The 22690-nt window shown below is 40.2% G+C and overlaps 1 protein-coding gene across 2 annotated transcripts in view; it reads left to right on the plus strand.

Moving 5' to 3' along the window:
• The first annotated feature begins 15880 nt into the window (after nucleotides 1-15880).
• Impad1 (inositol monophosphatase domain containing 1) overlaps nucleotides 15881-22690 on the plus strand; it is a 32031-nt gene continuing 25221 nt past the window's right edge. For both annotated transcript variants that reach the window (XM_008833066.3, XM_029563492.1), the window contains exon 1: nucleotides 15881-16380. In XM_008833066.3, coding sequence (XP_008831288.1) covers nucleotides 16000-16380 — 381 coding nt within the window. In that variant the 5' untranslated portion in view covers nucleotides 15881-15999. The remainder of the gene's footprint in view (nucleotides 16381-22690) is intronic.

The following is a 22690-nucleotide window of genomic DNA, read 5'->3' on the forward strand; positions in this document are numbered from 1 at the left end:
CTCATGTAGACAGTGTACTCACATGCAATCATATATGAGATTTTTAGCTACCAAGATCTTGTAATTAATTTTCACTGAGAATGTATTGCTTATAATTTTTATTATGAAAAGGAAACAACAAAAGATCTTTAGAAAACATATATATATGAATATATATATATCCATTTGTTTTACATGTAACCTAGCTTTAATAAAACTTTACATTTGGCAGTTTCATATTAAGAATATTTTTGAAAGAGAAAGGATTGCTAACTTTATTGCACAATTGAATTATGTATATCATATATTTAGAGCCTGTTTGTGAAGGAAATCCTAATGCAAATCTATGTATATAACTTTAGATTTTATAGCCTACTGAAATATTTATCTTATAATTTTAATGAATACCATTTAGTATAAACAATTAGCACTCAAATGTTTTGTGGAACACTTAATAGACCCAAAGATATTAACAGGTTTTTAGGGTTTTTTTGGTAGATGTTTAGAATACTCAAGTTTATAATGTGGAATGTATTTATCGGGCCTTTTAGTACATTAGCAAAATACATTTATAAATCTATAGCTATGCATTTTAACCTTGCATTTCAGAACATAATAAAATAATAATTCTTGTGCAAAATAAAAATAATGAGAAAAGGGAAAGAAAAAAAACTGTAGTGACCAGTTAAAAGTGTCTCAACACAAACAACACATGAAAATAATTATCACAGACATAACACAATTACATGAAATTCAGGTGCACCAAAGAGTGAGAGAAGGCAGTAAGCTTATAGCTCTAGTTTTTAATATGTAAATAAAAGGCTTAGTGGACTAAAAGAAAGGGTGAAGTTTGCAATGTAGACTTAAAGTAATATCTCTTTCTGTTTTTTTGTTTTTGTTTTTGTTTTTGTTTTGAGACAGGGTCTCTCTGTAGCCTCAGCTGTCTTGGAACTCACTTTGTAGACCAGGCTGGCCTTGAACTTGAACTCACAGAGATCCGCCTGCCTCTGCCTCCCTCTGTCTCTTTTTAATAGCTAAATAACTAAAGGGTGTTAGAAATAAAGCTCATTATCTAAGAACCCTATCAATACCTCATAAAGAACACGTGGAGAAAGCAATAGTAACTTGGCAAAGCAGATTTCATTTTTGCATAAGGGTGTATTGCACGGTCAGTCAGATCCAGTTCAAAAAGACTCTGTCCAAAGAGAGGAACTCTAAAGAACTCAGCTTCCCCAGGCCATCAGGCTCAGGAATGATTCAGGTATGGTGCAAGTTGTGCTAGGATTAGAAAATTAGAATTTCTTGTCATAAATTTTGCAGGCTTTGAAAGAGAAGACTATTTAATGTCTCTTCCAGGGGAGATGCCTTTATATGTGAAACCAGTAGAATTCCCTTTGTCTAAGCTATTAGCATAACATAAATCAGAGGCTATAATACCAACAGTATAGGAAACATTAAGACTATGGGTTAAGAATAACATGTTGTAGTCATCCCAGGCTGTTCTCTTAGAGGCAATAGAAGGGCTTAGGCCTTTTTGGGAGTCAGCTCTTTTCATATACCCCAGAAAAAGCTATGTGTTGTATCTGATGCAGGTAGCAAATTATGGATGAGTCTACAAAATTTTTAAGTGGGATTTTAGCTAGAGAAATGGAAGCAAAGGAACCCGAAGTGCTTAGAAGTATAGATTATACAGGTGACAAATGAGAACACCAACAATATTTCAAGACAGATCTCACCAGGAGTGTCCAGAGAGTTCAGGACTGACTAAGACATAGCTGTCACATGGTCATCATTAAGAGTCTGAGGAGTTTTAAGCCATAGAGAACTCTACTTAAGCCAAACCAGCATTCCTGCCTTTAATTGCTGAAGGGAATTTTAAGAATAGCTAGCATAATAAAGACAATTTCAATGTAGACTTAGGAGAGTTAAGGACAAACAAGTTGCTCAAGAAAAGAGAAAATGAAATATATCCAAGCTTCCTGGAAGAAAAGTAGTCTTTCTTAAAACAGGCCATAATCTATTTGCATATAGGGCTTTGTGCTAGGAGATAAAGAACAGAGTGTAAATTCAGGGAATGATGAGATAAGACTAGTATTAGAATTTATATTTAATTTTGATACAATTTAAATTTTTTTAAATTCATTTTAATATTTCCCTTTATTGACATGTTATTTTTCTTAGAGCTCTTACTTTTGTAAATTGCCAATTTTATAATTTGGGCTTTTTTTTAGATAATTTCACTTTTTTTTTTTTTTTTTTTTTTTTTTTTTTGTCTTTTTGAGACAGGGTATCCCTGTAGCTCCAGCTGTCCCGGAACTCACTATGTAGACCAGGCTGGCCTCAAACTCACAAAGATTCACCTGCCTCTGCCTCCCAAGTGCTAGGATTAAAGGCGTGCACCACCACACCTGGCTAGATAATTTCATGTTTTAATTAAAGCAGATTGCCAGGTGATAGTTTCAAATATTATTGCCTAGGACTTTTAGTTAAGTGTGTAAAAAAAAAAAATCCCAATTTTGGAATATTAAATGTTCCCCACTGTGGGGCCAAGTTATCTTTGGTTAGATCTCCCCATTTTTCCAAATACTTGCAAGTTGAAAACTCTTAATTATCATACATAAGGCCAGCTATAGTGCCAGGTGGCAGTTTGTCTTCAAACATGTTCTCCTTTTGGAAAACTTGATTTCCATTTTATTAAGTAATTTATTTCTTTTCTCCTGAAAAACTGCAAGTCTTTCTATGCTAGCTGGGCTGTATGTATTTTGGATCTGGCTTATGTGGTGCTTTTGCAATGGACTTTCTCGGCTTTCACACTGAGACTGTCTTCTCCCACTGGGTCTTGGGAGGTTCCTGCATACTGATGGAAACGTGAGGGTGCTTAAGACACTGGGTGATCAACCCTTATGTGTGTCTTCCCAGGCAAGTTAATAAAGTTCCTTCTGACCCAGGAATGGGGTATGCTTATTGGGTTTCATTATGAGGTTGTTACTCATCCTGGGGAGTGTCCCTGACTCTTCCACTCTGTAAAAGTGGAGGGAACAGTGCCTCTTGTCTTCAGTGCCTTTATGATCAGGCACTCATAATATCCCTTAGATAAAGTCAGCAACATTGCAAAAAGACAGGAGAAATCACAGGAACAAAAAACCCAAATGCAAATTTAGGTATTGGAGGAGTGTCTGGAGACAAGCCAACTAAATCAAAACATATCAAAAACAAAACCATGACAGACCACAAATACCAAAATGCCTTCAAAGTTCTAGAAGTCACCAATATTAAAACAAACCAAACAATCAGAAACAAATTGCTTCTGAATCAAACAAAAATGGATACTTTAAAGCAAACACTTTAAAAACACAAGCAAATAAACAAATATCTGAACAAATAGGAACCTTAAAATTGGCAGACTACCTTAAGTTGGATTTTTACATTTTCCTACATTTGTAAATTAAAGGAACATACTAATCAACTGTAAAGCCAGCTGGAATACAAAGTATCTGTTTTTCTCAAAACATCTCTCCATTCCTTGGATTAGATATGGGAGAAGTGTTCAGAGAATAAAAGGAAGGAGAAAGAAAAAAATTGCTTCTAGCAATTTTTAACAAATAGTCAGCATCCAACCTGTTTTAAGAAGTTTGTCTAAAAGCAACAAAAAACCAAACTGAACATTGAAACCAAAATATTTCAAAGCAAGCAAACAAACAAAAAATAGATACTTAAAACAAACACTTCAAACTAAAATCCAATACAATAAAGGTATCTAATAAGTAGTACCCTTAAACACCCAGCTCAAAATAAACAAATGGACCATCAACCAAACCAAGGGAGGTCTGAAAGCCCCAGAAAGAACTCACCAGGATCCATCCAAGGAGACACCATCAGATGGCTGAACTCCATGGATCCATGCCAGTACCTGTTTCATCCAGGTGACTCCTCTGATAGAAAGTGGATAATGCTTGCGGCCCCATGTTGGGTGCCATAACTGTTGATGCAAAAGCATACCTCTCACCTCAAAGGAGATAAGAGATCATTTTCTCTGGAGCCAAATATGAGTGGCCATGGCCTGGGAACAGAGATTCAGGTTACCCCAATTCCATGTTCCAGCATGGTAACAGTTGCCTTATATTTTTATAGTAAGAGAACAAAAATCCATTAAATCAAGACACTTTTTACAAATACATTGATAGATACATTCAGTAGGCAGATCATAGCAGTGGGGGGGGAGGTGTTTCTATTATAGGGCTCTGATGCTATCTAATGACATTCTTAGCTTTTGATTGGTGAAACCTGGTGGTCTGCTAACAATATGTTTTATTGCTCACAGAATGTTAATTCAGAAACCAAGGTAGGCGATGTTTGGCTATTTATGGAGTGAAAGATATCCCCAGATAGTCTGTGAATAGGCTCTGGATCTGGAACATTCCAGATTCTCCACAATCTCCAGAGTGATAATCGGTTGGTGAGGGTGAGCCTTGCAGGAAATTCAGTCCAAGGTGCAGGAGTTTTTCTGGGAACTTTCTTTCACATTTCTCATTAGTATTGATTTCTAAGGATCCTCTGCCCACTCAGTGGGAAAGCACTGATGATACTAGAAAGAAGCCATTTACCAGAGTGACTATGGTGCCAAACAAATGCTCTTCTAACAAGGAAAAACAATCTGAAACTGTAGAAGTTACTTTTCTGTGTGAGAAGTGATAGAGACAGTGTAGTTTTTTCAGCACACATTTACTTGCCAGCTGGGAGTTTTACTTTTGCTGCTTACCTCCGGTCTCTCCCCCTCCTTCTACCCTCTCCTCTTCTGCTTCTCTCCTTCCCTTCCTTAGTTATATCAGTGCTGGTGTTCTTGCTTCAGGCATCTTCATACATTTGTCATCTGGTGTACCCTTATTGTCCTTAGGGTTAGCAGTGGGCTATTCAAAAGAAAAGGATTCTGAGACTTCTGTATTACTCTTAATTTGATCTTAGCCAAAAGGCCCAGAAGCAATTCTGCATTCATTTTAAAGACTGAACTGGTTTTCCCCCACTGCAGACCTGGCCCTGTCATGTCTCCTCTTCTCTTCTTCCTATCCATCTCCTAACAGCCATGAAACATCCCATTCCTCTTGCAGTGTCCTGTTGTTACAGATCGGGCTTTAGTTTGCTTTCAATGTGTCTTTGGGAGAAATATTTAAATTGAGGCAAGTTATTGAGGAAAAATATTTAGATTCACTGAAGCAGTTATATTTAAAAGCTGCAAAAGAGTCTTGAAGTAATTCCTCCACAGGCCCTCTGTTATAACTATGGAATTGGTGTACTGGAAGTGTGACCATAATAAACATTGAGGCTCCAGCCAGTGCCAAAACCCAAAAACATTCAACATAACTTTTACCTTCATATAGTTTCTCCTCTTCCTTTCCACTTTGCCTTGCTCCTGTCCCTCCATCAACTCTATATAAAAGTTAATAACACATATACATGTATATACACATGTATGTGGGCACAAATGTGTGTGTGTGTGTGTATATATAATGGCTTTATTTAGAGTAGCTTTAGGTTCGCTATAAACTTGGGAGGCCAGTATAGAGATTTCACAAACTGATTCACCTCCCTCCTGTCTTCATTGTAAGAGCTAAGGCTGATCTAAGTAGGCCTGGGTTGGCTTTGCCAACTCTAACCTTCCACCCTCTCCCCTCACTTTCCTTCCCTTTTCTCTTTTCTCTTTCCTTTCCAGTTTTGTCAGGGGTTTTGTTGTGTTGTGTTGTGCCAAATTCCCCTCCCCCTCCTTGGGAGGCTCCACACACACATGCACCCTCTGAGGTCCCAGGGCTGACAAAGCTGATAGAATACTTTCTATTTGGGTTTTACATAGTTTATGATATCTAGGAGGGGGTGATTTCTGTATGTATCCCAGACTGGCCTTGAACTTAGTATATAGCTCAGGCTGGATTCAAACTCATGGTGAACCCCCACCTTGGTCTCCCAAATGCTGGAATTACAGGTTACAACACCATACCTAGCTCCTACTTTTTCTATTTCCTGTGCCTAAGCACATAGTTTTGTTTTTTGTTTTTTTTTTCCTTAACTTGGGTCTACTCAAACTCTTCTCATTCTGTAAGAAGTAGAGATGGGGGAATTGGAGAGATGACTTAGCACTTAAGAGTACATACTACTGTTGCAGAGGACCCAAATTCTGTTCCCAGCTCCCATGTTAGGTGGCTCACAACTGCCTGTAACTTCAGGTTCAGAGGATCTGACACCCTTTTCTGGCCCCTGTGGGCACCCACATTTAAGTGCACATATCCCCACACAAACACATACATACATACATCTAATTTAAAAATGAAATATATTAAAAAAAAAAAAAAGAGGTAGGCATAGGTCCAAGGGGTGGGATTTGGTGGTGTAAACAACATCAAGCAATTCTGTTTAAAGAAATCCAGGGCTGGAGAGATGGCTCAGCAGTTAAGAGCACTGACTGCTCTTGCATAGGCCCCGGGCTCAAATCCCAGCACCCACATGGTGGCTAACAACTGTCTGTAACTCCAGTTCTAGGAGATTCGATGCCCTCTTCTGACTTCTATGGGCATTGCATGACATGGGCATACTTACATACATGCAGGCAATATGCTCATACATGTAAAATAATAATAAATAAAATATTTAAAAAAGAAATCCATACCCATTCGTCTCCTCTAATTAATCACCCTTCTTGTCTACACAGCTCTTACCCAAACATGGAAACAGTAAGTTATAATCTTTCTTGAGAGTGTAGGGTCTCTTCAGACCCCTGTTCTCAACTTGTAGATAGCAGCTAAAAGGGAAATAAACCTGCATCTACGGTCCTGCTGTGTAAGGTAACCCACATGCATTCTCTTTCCCCATCACAATGTAACCAATTAACAATCCAGTGACTATGTGCTAGACACTGAAGAAGTTATAAAAAAAAAGACTAGATTTCAAGTCCTAGAGAACTAAGCATTAAGATAAACAAAACAAACTTTTTATTTAAAAGCTTTTATTTAAAGCACATTGAGTCAACAGGATACTTTCCTGATGGCCCAGCATGGTTAGGCTAGTAAAGATGAGCCACAATAAAACAGAGGTATGGAAACTTCCCCCAAAAGGCCACAGCTTCTGGAACAGAAGATGACGTCACAGAGCATTTCTCAGCAATCTGAACTAAATAGCCCAGAAGGGAAAGGCAAGAGCGTGGGAAGTAAGGGTATGAAGAAAGGAAGCAGGGCAGCCTGCCTAGACAGCCAGCTAACCTGAGAGTGTGCAGACCAGAACCCTTGTCCACCAGCCAATCCAGCTCTTCCTGGATCACAGCAGCCTGTACCAGATTCAAGCTCTCAGGGAGAAGAGGTAATTTCCTTAGCCAGAGATAGCCAGAGAGAATCTGACACCCACAGTTGAGGGATGTGGATGAAAGAGAAAAGTATAGTTTTCATACTATAAGGGGAGAGAGAGAGAGAGAGAGAGAGAGAGAGAGAGAGAGAGAGAGATTTTGTAGCAGTTTTGTTTTTTTGTTTTTTTGTTTTTTGATGATGGACTTTGTTGCTTTGGTTAGCCTGAGACAAGATAATCTTGGTATGAATGTGAAGCAAAAGTAATGGAAAAGATAATACAGTGCTAGATGGAGCAGTAAAGATTATGAGCACAGTGTAAACAAAAGGAATGGACAGATAGGGTGGGCTGGAGTGGAAAGAAAGCCAGATTTATGGTTCTTGGAGACTGTTTAGATTTGGCTAGACAAAGGAAGGCAGGGAGAGCACCTTGGAGTAGAGAAAATTGTGCTAAAAGAAACATTGTTAAAATCCAGACCAGTTCAGGAAAAACAGAGAAATTCTCTTTTGTATCGTTATCTTTGTTCTCTCTTTAGACTCAGCCTCAGGAGCTCTTGCTTAAACATGGCGGTTCTGACTGAAATTAGCAGTCAATGGGGTGGTCAGGAAGTGTGTCTTCTGTCATTCCTTAGTGAATGTTCGCCTCCTTCATTTTGGCTTTAACCTGTCCAGGTTTTCCTTCCCAGGTCAGTCTTTGAAGGACTGGAGACCAAAAGTCCAGCCAGATGGGACTTTTTTTGTCCTCCTGATATGTATTCATTTGCCACCTGCCCCCATGGAAGGACTAAGTTCATCCATCTCCTAGCTGCCCATTTCCTAGTCATCCACATTGTAGCTTGTTCAGTATTTTTTCCTACCTTCAGGAATCAGCAGGAAGACCAGGCTTGCAGATCATGCCACACAGCCATAGATGTGTCTTACCTCTGGAAGCATCTCACCAGAACAATCCTATTGGGGGCATAGCCATAGTTTGTGACAGAAATGCAGACGTCATACCTACCTCTGTTTTATATGCAAAGGAATATTAAAATCACATGCAAGATTTGTTTCTTGTTTGACTTGTTTGTTTGTTTTGTTTTTGTTTTTCCCAACAGTGTCCCATAGACCAGGTTGGCCTGTAACTCACTATGTAGCCTAGGCTGGCCTCGAACTCATGATGCATCTGTGACTCTGTCTCCTAAGGGCTGGTAATACTGTTGTGTACCACCATGCTCAAGTAAGATTTGGTGCTTGGCCCAGTTACCCTTTCCCCCTTCTCCTTCTCTGTTTTCCCTTGTCTGTCTTCACGTTCTTCCCTTCTTCCCTCCCTCTTCAGAGGGAGTTAAAAGAAAGAGAAGCTTAAAATTGAGAGATGTACAAGTACAATCAAATCTTTCTCTCCCTCTTTCCTTTAAAAATAAGTTTGGAAGGTTATACTTTATAAAAACCATTTACCAATTTTAAGTGCTCAATCTGATATCTTTTCACAAATATATGGCACCAGCAAACCATCCTACAATAATAATACAGGATATTTTGAAAACTCCAGATATCTCTTGGGCTCCTTGCAGGCCCCTTCCCCTACCCCTGTTCCTAGCACACTTGATTCCAGTTTTAAATGTGAAGAGGAATGTTAGCATGTAAAAAAATGACCACACAAATATTCCTAAGTCTTCTTGCTCTTCATCCACACTACCATTTTCCAGTTGACATTTTGAGGAATCAGAAATCATTAAAATCTGTCTGCCTTTTGCCCAATTATCAGGAGTCACCACCTGGAGTCTTCTTTCTTGATTTGCTTTTTTAAAAAAGACATGTTTGTCCCATGTTTCCAAAGCAACGGGGTACTAATTTAACTGGCATTTCCTCAGAGGTAGAAAGATAACTTTCTCAGCAGAGAGAGACAAACGAGGGGAGGGGGGATTAAATATAATAAATGCCATCTTCGAGTCCTTTTCTTACTACTTTTCAGGTTGTTTATAACAGTATTTTGTGTCTAAGAGATTGTTATCCTTATTCTACTGACTTGTGGAAATAGGAAGAATGAACAAGGCTTCAAGGAGAAATCTAAAGGTCTGCAGATGGCAGCACAAGAGGATGAAGGAAATGCCCTGTGAAGCATGGGCTGAGCACGTGCCAAGCAGTGCTGGGCTCTGCAACATAAAATAGAATATGCTTTAGTTCTTGGCCACAGCTCACCATGGGGTATGGGAGAGAGTTCAGTGATCAAACAAAGTATGATGTAACCCCGTGCGAGAACAGCAGCAGTACTGTTTGCCATGGGAGCATGTGCCAAAAAAAGAGAAGGAAACTCCATCCTGTGGCCAGGGAATTTATGTGGCGATCGTGATATTTAAACTCATGCTTGAAAAATATGAGGAAAGATGGGCTAGGGAGATGGCTCAGTCAGTAAAGTGCTTGTCATGCAAGTATGAGAAACCAAGTTCAAATCCCCAGTACCCACATAAAAAGCCAGTGCAGTGGCAATTATGTCTGTAACCAGCACTGGAGATGGAGACAGGCAGATCCAGGAAACTTGCTGGCTAGCCAGTCTAGCTGTAATGGAGAGCTACAGATTCTGTGAGAGACCGTGTCCCACCAAAATAAGGTGGTGATCAGCAGAGGAAGGCACTGGATATATACCTCCAGCTTACATACATGTGTGATCAGACAGACACACACACACAGGCACAAAACTCCAAAAGTTGCTTGTCAGAGTTATTTTGAAATAGATCATTTAAAATTGAGTGGAACAGAACTACTCAAAAAGTAATATAATAAAATAGTAATAATAATAATAATGCTAATTGAGCTCAATCGTGCAATTCTAAAAAGATTCAACTGAATTTAAAAACAAATACAAAGGCGGTGGTGGTGGAAGGAATGCACATCACCACCAGTGGAGCGGATGCACCATCAGAGACTCTGGATCTGTGATCGAGGTGCTCAAGCACTTCGTCCTTTCCTCAGAGGGTGACATCATCCATAACCGTGCATTTGGTGGACATGATGCTAAATAGAGAACAGAACAGCAGGGCCTTTGCCCTGTTTTAATCTTTGGAGAACTCAGGGTTCTCCTCTATAAAATCAACAGATGAAGCCAGATTCTCTGCTTAGTTTTCTAATCTCTAAAACTTTCTGAGTTTTTCACTCAATGGATTCTTGCAGCTTTGCCTTGGGATAAGAGAATGTTAAGATATTGCCTGAGGGACGTCATCAGATGGGTAATGATGGCTGTATCTTCCCATAGCAGAGGATACCAGAAAATTATTTTTGCTCCAGTTGCTATGACTTTTCCCAGGTGTGGATATCAAAGAAAAGTCATCCTGTCATGGCTGATAGGTCCTGGACAGATCCGAAGACACTAAGTAAACGTACATGAGGTAAGGAGCCTGGTGGGAAATATGGTCAGGATGAGTAACCCACCAGGGCCCTTTGTGTTGGTCTGAACATGATACATGGAAGAAAGTGTGTGACTGGAACTGTTTTGGATCTTACATGAAACACCGCACTCTCTGCTGAGCCTTACCGTTTTAGAAGTGCTGAGACACAGAATGGGCTGTGAAGTTCCTATGTTCCTGGGATCCATTACCATGGGCATTCTTAGCTTATCTAACTGGATTTTTGTTATGCATATGGATCATAGTGAAGATAATTTCAAAAAGCTGAAATTATATTGTTTCATGCTGTGTAGAATCGGCCTACAATATTGCCTCTACTTAGTAAGAATTCATTACTAATGAATGTTATAATGATAACATAAACATTTTGTAATAATGGAGAAGTTATTTGTTCAATTATTTTTGTGAATGAAATGGAGAATTTGGTCCAGAGACAAATTACAATTTATCTTGGGCTATCATGAGTCCCCTAAATAGCCATTCCTTGCCCACCTCCTGTGACCTAACATCCTGTGACTAACAGATAAAAATATTTTGGAGTATATTAACTTAACAAAACCCTAGCTTCCACTTCCACCAACCAAAAGGCTGAGTGTCATCAGAGAGCATCTGAGGCCTATAGCTGCAACTTCTGTTTTACTCTAATGGCTGACTTAATGTTTACAACAATGTATTTGAAAATTGCCTTGATTTATGACTTTCTTTGTTCTGTTACTATAAAAACTTCAAGAAACTGCTTCCACATTGGAACATGGAAATTAGGGTGAGCTAAATCTGTGTACCTGGGACATGGTCACTTATATTTGGTTCTAGAATAAACTCGTATCCCATCCCTTTTGATGTGAGAGTTGTGTTTTTGTGTCAAATTTTCTAAATCTTGGAGACAAGAAGGTTAATGATAGATATAAATCATCCTTTAAAAACAGATTATCTACAATTTTAATATATGAAACATACTGTTCCAGAATCCTACTGCTCTATGAAAGAGAGCTTTAATGACAGAATCCAACATCACCTCATTGCATCAGTTAAAAAACAGATTATTGGGGCTGGAGAGATGGCTCAGTGGTTAAGAACACTAACTGTGCTTGCAGAAGACCTGGATTTGAATCTCAGCACCCACATGGCAGCTAACAACTGTCTATAACTCCAGTTCCAAGGGATCCGGCAGCCTCTCTGTCCTCTGTGGGCATTGCATGACATGGATACGCTTACCTAAATGCAGGCAATACATGCATACACATAAAAAAATAAAAATAATGAAGAAAATTTAAAAAAACAGATGATTTCTATAGAATAACATTGTAGGAAATTATTAAAGGAAGAATATGCAAGAAATATTCTACTCAGAAGTTTTATAATTTAAATGTGAAAAAAATGCCATGAACTTGTTATTTTATTTTTGAAGAAGATAGCACAGCCACATTTAACAAGTGTTCAACGAGCTTTTCATAAATTATGTTGTAATGTAGTGTTAAAAGGATAAACAAAATTAGAGGGGACTAATAATCAGAAAACAATTTTTAAAAAGATTTCCCATGGATATAGCAGGGCATGCTTGTCACTTCAACGCTCGGGAGGTACTGGCACTCAGGAGGTACTGGCACTCGGGAGGTACTGGCACTCGGGAGGTACTGGCACTCGGGAGGTACTGGCACTCAGGAGGTACTGGCAGGAGGATCAGAAGCTCCAGGTCATCCCTGGCTACGCAGCAAGTTCTTGGCTAGCCTAGGACATACAAGAACTTGTCTCGAAATAAATATATAAATGATAAAGAAATAAACAGAACATTTCCCAGGTTAACTTGGGAGTTTAGCGTTATTCAGTTAAGTCAAAATGTCCTTATCGCTTAAACTGACATAATATTTCATAAATGGATATTATTTATTTCACAAATAATGGAGAGCTTAAGGAAAGATGATATTTATATGAAAAAAATTCAGACAGGAGAAGACCTTTGATCTCAGAGTAGAGAACTATAGAAAAAAAATAGTTATCTTAAACATTTGAAACAAAAGGGTGCATCTTCAACTGTCTGTCTCTTCACACAAAGCAGGGGCTTTCTCTGAGTACAGACCCTAGCTACATTTTCATGTAGTCTTACTTGCATCGACCATATGTATAATGACCCTTCATCTTGATGGTCTTTGTTTTCTTCGAAGTGGGTTAAAAGCTTGAAGACTCTCATGAAAAATTCTGACTTGGGCAAGTTATTTTCATGAATCCTTTTCCTCCCAGTCAGCTAGATTCTGTTCCAATATCGTTATCAACTCATCTCAATCATTTAACTTTACATTTGACTCTTTTTGTTTTACAGAATATTAAAATGTGTTTTAGTAATAACCAAATTCTAAGGGGTTGGAAATAAGCAGAACCGACTGTGAAGCAGATCAAGTTCGAGAAGCAGGCTCAGGGGGCATTTACCTTTCTGGGTGTGTGCCTGTGGGTGTGCTGGGCACGACTGAGTAGGCATTATGAAAGCATGGGAAGCCTGTGTCTGGCAACCTGGGTAAGTAGAAGTTGATAAAGGGAATTTTGCTGAATGTCAACTCTTGCAATGCTCCACATTCATACAGAGCCACCATCCTCAACACTTTGGGGAAAGGTAGCATTGTGAAATACCTGTTTACCTTGGATTCATAAACCTACTGCTTTACATTTACATTCATGTAATTTTCACCAGTCTGTATGCAGTTTTTGAAACTTCTGGCAATTTGTTGCTAAAAAGGAAATAACTTTATTCAGTTGTATTTTTTATACTTATTTATTTAAAAGCAGATATTTTAACATATATTATGGGAGAAGCTCTACAATGAATTATTTACATGTATTAATTCATTATATAATCACTGGGAGAGATAATAGCAAGCTAGATCTAGGACTTGTAGTCTTATCTACAATTCTGTAAAGACATACTCTGTTCCAAAGGCCAAAAAATGTGGAAAGTATTTGGAAGCTTGTATCTAATCCTTAAAAGATTTTAGGGTTACCTCTTCAGAGGGGGAATGTTAGAGTAGCCAAAAACCCCATAAAAAATAAACAAAAGAAGGAGTACATTAAAAAAAGAAAAAAGAAACAGGATCTTATCAGAAAAGAAGTATTCTCAAGATATGTGAACCAATATTTTAGGACCAACTTCGGCTGTATTTTTATAAAAGTTTTTTAAACAATTCATGCACCAGGAATAGAGCTTCATGGTAAAGTGCTTGCCCTGGGTTTGATCTTCTTAGACACACACATACACATACAAATCCATTGCCATTTCTTCTCTTAATAATTATGTTATCAATATCTATTATCAATCACCATATTACAACACTTCTTAGAGCTATGATTTTTAAACTGTTCTCCTGCCTCCACATTTTCTTCCTCAAGTCTTAGAAAAATGTTCTTTCCTACAGCAAAATGCTCTGGAGTTTTTGTTGTCTCCCCCAGTGAACTCACTGTGTACAATGCGCCAGTGAACACACCTCTAGATTCTTTCCAAAATCCATTTAGATGTTATTCAATGTGATCTGGTAAACTGCCCCAGACTTCTCACTATAAACCTTTCAATGTCTACCATGCATCTCTTTTTGTTTATCCCAGTTTGAGGTAGTTTGGCCTTTACATCTGTACTTAATGTATTATAACTCCACTCACGACAATATCTCAACCTGAGCTTTATTTGTGGAGTAAGTACCCACAGACACTCTGTGCCCTTCACCGCCAGATTTGTTTTGAATGCAGTTCACTTCATTGTGCTGTTACTCTCAATAGAATGGTACTGGTTCCTTAATCTCTGGTGCTGTCAGTGCCAAAGGGAATGACCTTTCACAGATTCATATTTGCATTTGATTTTCAGATGTTCTTATTTTTAAACAAGTTACCAATAGCAGACAGGAAAAAATACATGCAATCAAGTATTTATTATATCTATATAACTAGATGCAAATTCAAGAAATGCCTGATTGATAAGGAAACTTAAAGCTTCGAATCTGAAAGAATTCCCTATCAACAAACAATGGATATTCAGAAGCTTTTAAGGTGATAATATTAAAATCCTCTTAACACCAAAGCACTTTAACTGAAGAACAAAATGGGTTGTTGTGTTGATTTTATATAAATACTTTATTTACATTTAGGAACTGTGCTTTTTATATATTTATTAGATTTTTGAGACAGGGTCTCATTCTTTAACTCAGGTTGGCCTAGACTTCTGTAGCTAAGGCTACAAACTTGAAATAATCCTCCTGCCTCAAGCCTCCTGAGTGCTGGGATTGCAGGTGTGAGCTACCATGCCTGGCTATACTGTACATCTTACATGTACATTCCAAAGTGATGAGAAACTTATATTTATTAAAATGTATCATTTGCTATCACTATTATGAAGATTGGTGGTATTTTAGAAGGCAGTTATCTCTCTCAAATGTTTGTGTATTATACCACAATTTGGTGGGCATTTATTGACTCAAAACGATGTAATCTAGATGTACTTTGAATCAAGTGGCCCTTTTCCAGCAATTCTTCCCACTCAGCCTCTGGGCAGAAAGCTAAGCTCTAAAGAGTTTCCTTGGAAGTGAAAGAAGCCTGGAGTCTCTTCCCTAGACTCCGGGATCAAGGGAACAGCTATAGCTACTTAGAGGATGGCAGGTGGAGGCAAAGAAAAATCTATACATCCACACATAAAAAGGTCAGCACAGGAAGAACCAAGTAAGCTTCCTTCCTCAGCGCCCAGCCCCCGTCCAGCATGGAAGCGCCTGGCTGGCAACTGAAAGCTGCAGGCCTCACACCCTCGTGCTGGGGAGTGGAGAAGCATACACAGGTTTGTTTTAAAACGCCTTGCTTGTTCTTTTCCTCAAGGGGAAGTCACTGACATATTTCAGCCATAAGCCATATGTAATTGTGCAAAGGGAGACAGCCTTCACTTAAATAGCCACGCGGTACTCAGTAGCAGTCTCTTCTGCAGTGGACAGCACCTCCAGGCCTCTGGGGCACTTAGAAATGCAAACACTGCGGTCGGACCTCAGCAGCTAAAGCCGGACGCCCCGCCCCCAGGGCAGACCGTGCCCCACAGGGGGAGGGGCCTGTTCGGGCTCACCCCGCCCCCCGCGTAACCCGGATACACACCCACGCTCCCCTTTCACCTCCCGGCCGTTGACCAACGTGGACCGCCGAGCTGCGGGCGGCAGGCGGCGGGCAGCGCTGCGGGGAGGCGGGCGCGAGGCTTCCCCCAAGGCGGCCATGGGGCGCGCGGGCGCCGAGCAGCGGGAGCCGCTGTAGCCCGAGCGCAGCGCGGTGAGGACCGAGGCGGCCCGGAGCGCCTGGCCTCGCGCGCCATGGCCCCCATGGGCATCCGCCTGTCCCCGCTGGGGGTGGCCGTGTTCTTCCTGCTGGGGCTCGGGCTGCTCTACCACCTCTACTCCGGCTTCCTGGCCGGCCGCTTCAGCCTGTTCGGCCTGGGCGGCGAGCCCGCGGGCGGAGCGGCGGGGCCTGCGGCCGACGGCGGCATGGTGGACCTGCGCGAGATGCTGGCCGTGTCGGTGCTGGCGGCCGTGCGCGGCGGCGACGAGGTGAGGCGCGTCCGCGAGAGCAACATCCTCCACGAGAAGTCCAAGGGGAAGACGCGCGAGGGCGCCGACGACAAGATGACCAGCGGCGACGTGCTGTCCAACCGCAAGATGTTCTACCTGCTCAAGACGGCCTTCCCCAGCGTGCAGGTGGGTGCCGGGCCGGCCACGGTCGTGCGCGGCGGCTCGGGAGAGCGGGGCTGGGGTGCAGGTTTCCGCCCCAGCCCACACTCCGGTGTCTCTCCCCGGGAATGTCCCCGCTGGAGACATTCTGGGGGTCTTTGATGCCTGGAGGTTGAAGAGGGGCCTACACCTCCGGATCAGGCGGGTTTCTAAGTGCAGGGGTTGGACCAGATCGGGAGGTTTTCTGAGTGCAGAGGTTGCTTCCCTCGGGCCTTGCTGCTCTGCCTTGATTCTCAAGCCTAGAGAAGGTGGTCGCTGCGGAGTGCTAGGCAGGCCATCCAGCCAACAAGGCCAGGGACTTCTTGTTGTAGAGCTGGTGGTGTGCAGAGCATTGAGAGGAAGGGGGCGTGCTCATAAAGGCTGGAGCTGTGGTTTTACAGACCCCTCTTAGCATGCATTTCGGGCTGCCCTTCAAGGAAGCGCTGGGATACAATTTCATGCCTGTGTATCCTAGCCCTCCATTAAAGACTCTTATTTGTGGCAGAATGAGAATTGCGTAACATTTACCTTTTCTCAGGGTAGGCTTCTGGACGAGTTGACATTTTCTTAAGGAAATCCATACTTTGGGTTTGCGTTTTAATACTTCGGTAATTCACCATTTTAGCACAGCTTTTTTTCTTTGGCCTGGAACTCACTCTGTATCCCACGTTTGACTTCAATTCAGAACCCTCTTGCCTTAGCCTGCGGAGTATTGAGTAGTGGGTTACAGGTATCTGCTGCCACTCCGAAGTATAGGCTATTTCCAATTTATTGTACTTGCGCGGGAAAGAGCTCAATACAGTGTAGCAATATCTTTCAAGTGTATCACGGAACCGTAAGTTTTGACTACTAGAAAGAAAAGTTGCTTCTAGTAGAATTTTATTAATTTGATAAACAGTGATAATTACAACCAGGCTTCTTTGAAACATGTCTAACCTGTTCTTTAAGTAAACCTGTTCTCTAACATGTTTACTGTTCTTAAAAGAATTAGGAGAGAAATGTTATTGAATTTCATGTCTTATGTAACTCTCCTTCCAACTTTCCATTACTGTTTTGGTTTGCTTTCTCCCCTTTTGATCCTTCTGACCTTCTAGTCCCTTCTTGTAGTCCTTCTGTACCCTCCCAGTTTTTTGTTGTTGTTGTTTTGTTTTAATTTTCGTCTGTGAAACTTTGAATCTCTCCTCATAAGCTGCTGGATACCAGATGTAATTCAGGTTATTGGAATTCTTTTCAAATGTCTTCCCAAAGAGAATGCTGAATATTTCCACCTTTTATCCTACCTTGCTTTTTACCGTGGCAAATAATAATTACCTTTGTTAGCATCTATTGTAACATGTACTTGATACCTCCCTCTCCTCAAAAACTTGCACTTCCCTAAGAGTGTGTGGAAGAAATGGGAGTTTCTGGTGTGTTTATATGTGACAGAACAGCATTCTAATAATTACATGTTAAATGTGTTCTGGATAGTGGCCCAGGTACTAGCCATGAAGCAACTTTGAATAAGTAAATTTCATTTGTGCCCATTTGTCAGATTGGGAACGAGGCTCATGACACTGCACAGCTTATGGGATCTAGCTAGTTCTGAAGCTACTTAAAACAACTTCTTGGGGGAAAAACATACAACTGTAGAAACTTAAAGGCAGTGATAGTGGACTATATATCCTAAGTATTGAAATGAAAACACATCTGTGTCTACGTGTGTGTGTATGTAAATGAGTTTTCACTTACTAGGAAACAAAAAGTATAGCTATCAGGGGCAGCAAGTGGCATGTTATTAAAATACAGCTAAGTTTCTGGATTTTCACATGTTAAAATGGGTCCTTCATAGAAGGTAACTTTTTGTTATCTTGTAACTATTGGAATGTTTGCCTGTCTGTCACTGATATTCAGGTCAGGTGTGGGTTGGTAGCCAAGGGGTCTGTGTTCATTTATAGTGTCAGACTTCAGACAGTGTAATAAGGACACAGCCCCTTTTTCTCCAGTTTATTACACTGGAAATCAGCATTGCAGCCATCCAAGAAGTACAGGCTCTGCCCTAGGGTTTTTGTTTTCTTTCAGTTTTAGTTTTGCCTTTTTTCCTTCTCCAGTGTCCAAAAGCACAATCCTTGATGCTTGCTTGCTTTTGGAACCACGTCTCATTTTTTTTGTTAAGAAACTTAACTCATGCCTCACTTGGTTTACTTCCTAATGGAAAATAGCCACCAATATTCTCTGACCTCTCTTTTAAATCTCTTTTTCCCATTGCAAATGAGAGGGGTGTATTTTGAGTTTGAGACCTGAGTGTTCTATTTGATGTTCCTCCTTAGTAAAAGAAGGTAACAGGTCATTCTAGAGCACTTAACAGGGTAGACCTTTGCTCCCCAGGAGACATTTGCCAATGATCCTTTTGGATGTCACACCCAGGGTAGAATGCTAACTAGCATCAAGTGGGTAGAAAATAAATATCCAGTAAGGCCCAAACAGCCCTCCATAGCAAAGAATTTGTGAGGTCATGGCTAGGTTGATAGTACTCCTAGGAATATGTGCTGCCCAGCCAAACTAAAATCTTTGCAGATACTTTCTCCTATCTCTAAGCAACTTTTGATTTCACTGTTTCATAGCCATATTTATGGTTGGTCTCTTGATTAAGTCCTTTTTTTTTTTGAGAATTCATATGTATTTATGCCATTTCCACCCCTTCTCCCCCCTCCAACTCCTCCTGCGTGAACCCCCACTCCCTCTCAAATTCACAGTCCTCTTCTTTAATTATTGTTACATATATACTACACACACACACACACACACACACACACACAAACACAAACACTACTGAGTCCATTTAGTACATCTGTTTTAACTGACTCCTTGGGATTGGATAACCTATCAGGGAGCTCAACCCTAGAAAACTGGTTCTCCTTCTCTCAGCACCATTGATTGCCTGTTGCTCTTTATCTAAGAGTGAGACTTTGTGAAATTTCCCCAATCCATATTGGCATGTCATCTTGTGTTAACATACAGGTCATGTTTAGGCAACCATACTGTAGAGATTTGCATAGGTGTAGCTACTCGGTCATGCCTAGGTGACACTCTCTAGCAACAGATGTCCTGGTCCTCTGGCTCTTACAGTCTTTCTGCCCTCTCTTCTACAATGTTCCCTGAAGCTTAAGTGTAGGGATTGCGATTTAGATGTATCAGTTATTGTTGGATGCCCCTTTGTCATGTATTCTCTGCATTTTGGTCAGTTATAGATCTGTGTAATCGTCTCCATCTGTTGGAATAAATCAGCTTCTTTAATGAAGGGTGAAAAGTACATTTACCTGTAGGTTTAAAGATAAATATTTAGAGTACAATTAGAAATTATATTGATTTTGGAAAACAGCAGTAGTAGGTTTTCCTTTAGGACCTTGACTTCTCCAGGCCCAGATATTTGGCTAGATAAACAGACATGAATTCCCTTCTACTTAGCAGACTTTAAGGTCAATTTAGATAGTTGTGGTTACCCCCAAGATAAAAGTATCACTATTGCACTATTAGGGGCATCTTGCTGGGCTGGTCATTGTTCTAGTTCTTAGGCTTTACATTGGAAGGCTATTGATTGTTTTTCTCCCTTGGCAGTTTGCATAAGCACCTCTAGTATTATGAGAGCTTGTCTTCAGGGAGGAGATTTCCAGGCCAATTCAAGTTTGATTCCTTGAAGTCTTGTGCCCAAAATATATAATATCTTCAGCATTATCTTACCTTCAAGTTCTGGGAGGCAATCAAGGGCAATGGCAATAGCCTATATTGTTTGGGGAGTTTAACCAACAATTCAAAGGGAGGTTCCTCATGCCTGGCACTGGGTTTTTGTTAGTTGGTCTGTAGGTTTGCGGGTGAGCATTATCACCACATATGGCATAACTCTGTGTGTGTTTGTGCATGTACACTCACATCTTAGCCATTTTTATTTCTTCTTTTGAGAACTCTATTCAGATCCATAGCCCTTTTTAAAATTGGATCATTTGTTGGTTTTTTTGTTTTGTTTTGTTTTGTTTATGAGCTTTTTGTATATTCTGGATATCAATCCTCTCTTGGATGTATAACTGGCAAAGATCCTCTCCCACTCTGTATGCTGCTTCTTCAATTGACTTGTTCCTTTGCTGTACAGAAGCTTTTTAGTTTAGTGAGGTCCTATTTGTCAACTGTTGGCCTTAATTCTTGAGCAAATAGAGTCCTATTCAGAGTCTTTTCCTTCTCCTGTCTCTTACAGGTACTGCCTGTATTTTCTTCTAGCCATTTCAGTTTTCACATTAAAGTCTTTGATCCATTTGCAGTTGATTTGTGTGCTCTGTTAGACATATGGGTCTATATGTGAGCATCTGGTTTTCCCAGCACCATTCGTTAAAGTTGCTGTCTTTTCCTCTGTGTGATTATGTCATCTTTGTCAAATATCAGGTAATCCTTCCAGCACTGCATTGTTCATTTTATTCAGGAGTGTTTTGACTATCTAGAGTCTTCTATGTTTCCAGGTGAATTTTAAGATTTTTTTTTTCTTCTATATTGTGAGACTCTCATGGGGATTTGCATTGGAATTGCATTAAATCTGCACATTGCTTTTGGTAGGATGTTCATTTTCACAATATTGATTTTCCCAATCCATGAATATAGGACACCTTTCTATCTTCTAGGGTTTGCCACAGTCTTTTTCTTCAGTTTATCCTTTTGAGCAATGATGGACATAAAGGCTGAAGATAATTTTATGGAACGGGTTTGTAGTGACACAACAAGCAAACTTAGATTTATAATTTTTTTTGTTTAATGAACAGAAAGGGCTTTATTTGTTGTGCTTTTGCCTTTAATCTGACTTGTTAAAATTTTGACAGTGAGTTATTTGAAGATAAAACATAGTACCTGAAACTGGTAGCAACAGGTTGGTCTGTGCCTTCCTTGACCTATAGGATAGGAGTGCTCCCTGGGGATGTTGGAAAAGTGCTAAGGTAATACAGAGTAACTTGCTTCTGTAAAGTCAGGATAATCAGAAATTGGTGCAGACATAAGCACAGGCAGAAAAGAGAACTAGTTCAAAAGAATAGGCCAAAGAAATGTGGTAGCCTATTAAATATGATGAACCACAATAAAATACATTTAGGGTTTAGGCAAATTACATGAAGAGATTAGGAAGTCGCGTGGTCTGTCATATTCCAAGCCCAAAGTTGCTTGGCCCGAATCTTTAGTTTTATATTAGAAAAGTAAAAGGTTAGACCTAGCTGACTTTCCTTGAGGCATGCATTAGACTATGGGCTTTCCACATTTAGAAATGGGTGAAACCACCTAGGATACTTAGAATAGATCATGTGAGAGAAAAAGACCAGAACTCAGGCAGTGGGAAAAGTTATGTTTTGCTTGTTTTACTAGCTAGTGTTTACTTGGCCTTTAGCAAGTAGCAAACCCAGAATTAAACTTTAACACCATTGTTAATTTATCTAGAGAGCAACATGGGAAGCTGAGTAAATTGTAGCCTCCACTTTGTAGGTACAGAAATTGATGCTTGGGAAGGCTAAGTAATTTACCAAAGGATGCACAGCTAGAAAATAATTTTAGGATTACTGTGCTTCACGCTATTGAGAGTCATCTCATGCTCACCTGCTTGTTTCTTGATAAAAGCAATATGGCCCAAGAGACTCCCAGATAGTAACCCGGCATAGAACTGGGAAAATGAACAGCAGATCCCAATCTTATCTAAAGGAAAATTGACAACTGATTGCTGCTAGATGAGGAACAGCTAACCCTCCTAAAACAAAGACCTCTAGATAGGCTGATTAGATTCACCAGATGGACAAGTAGTGGGGAATGGCTGGGGGTGCCGACAACACAGCAGACAGTAGCAGGGATAACAGAGTATAAGGGCTCGAGTCGGGGGAGGGAGGCTGGGCTGTGGGAGGGTGCCATCTGGGAAGTGGGTGTATAGTTGAATAAGATGGTTTACTATGTTCTGTGTGATACACACATACACACGAAAAGAAAAAAATCAACAAATTAAAAATTATATTTGAGGAGGAAACATAAAAATTTATGTCATGTTAATTAGCATAGGTGATGAACATTACCATTAAAATCTACCCAATGACTTTATAGACATACACAGGTACCAAGGATCGAGTGCCACCGATTATGACTAGTAATAATCAGATACATATAGATTAGAGGTGCATGCACCAACATCTCAGTGTTAATAGCAAAAACAATGAGTCTTTCTGTAAGAAACAGTATGTTTTAAAATGAAATGGAGATCTTTTTTAAAGGTTAAAACTCATTCAATTTTATGTCTTACAGGGCTTATAAC

The sequence above is a fragment of the Nannospalax galili genome, unplaced genomic scaffold, assembly GCF_000622305.1.
Source record: "Nannospalax galili isolate Female #2095 unplaced genomic scaffold, S.galili_v1.0 scaffold476, whole genome shotgun sequence".
NCBI lineage: Eukaryota > Metazoa > Chordata > Mammalia > Rodentia > Spalacidae > Nannospalax > Nannospalax galili.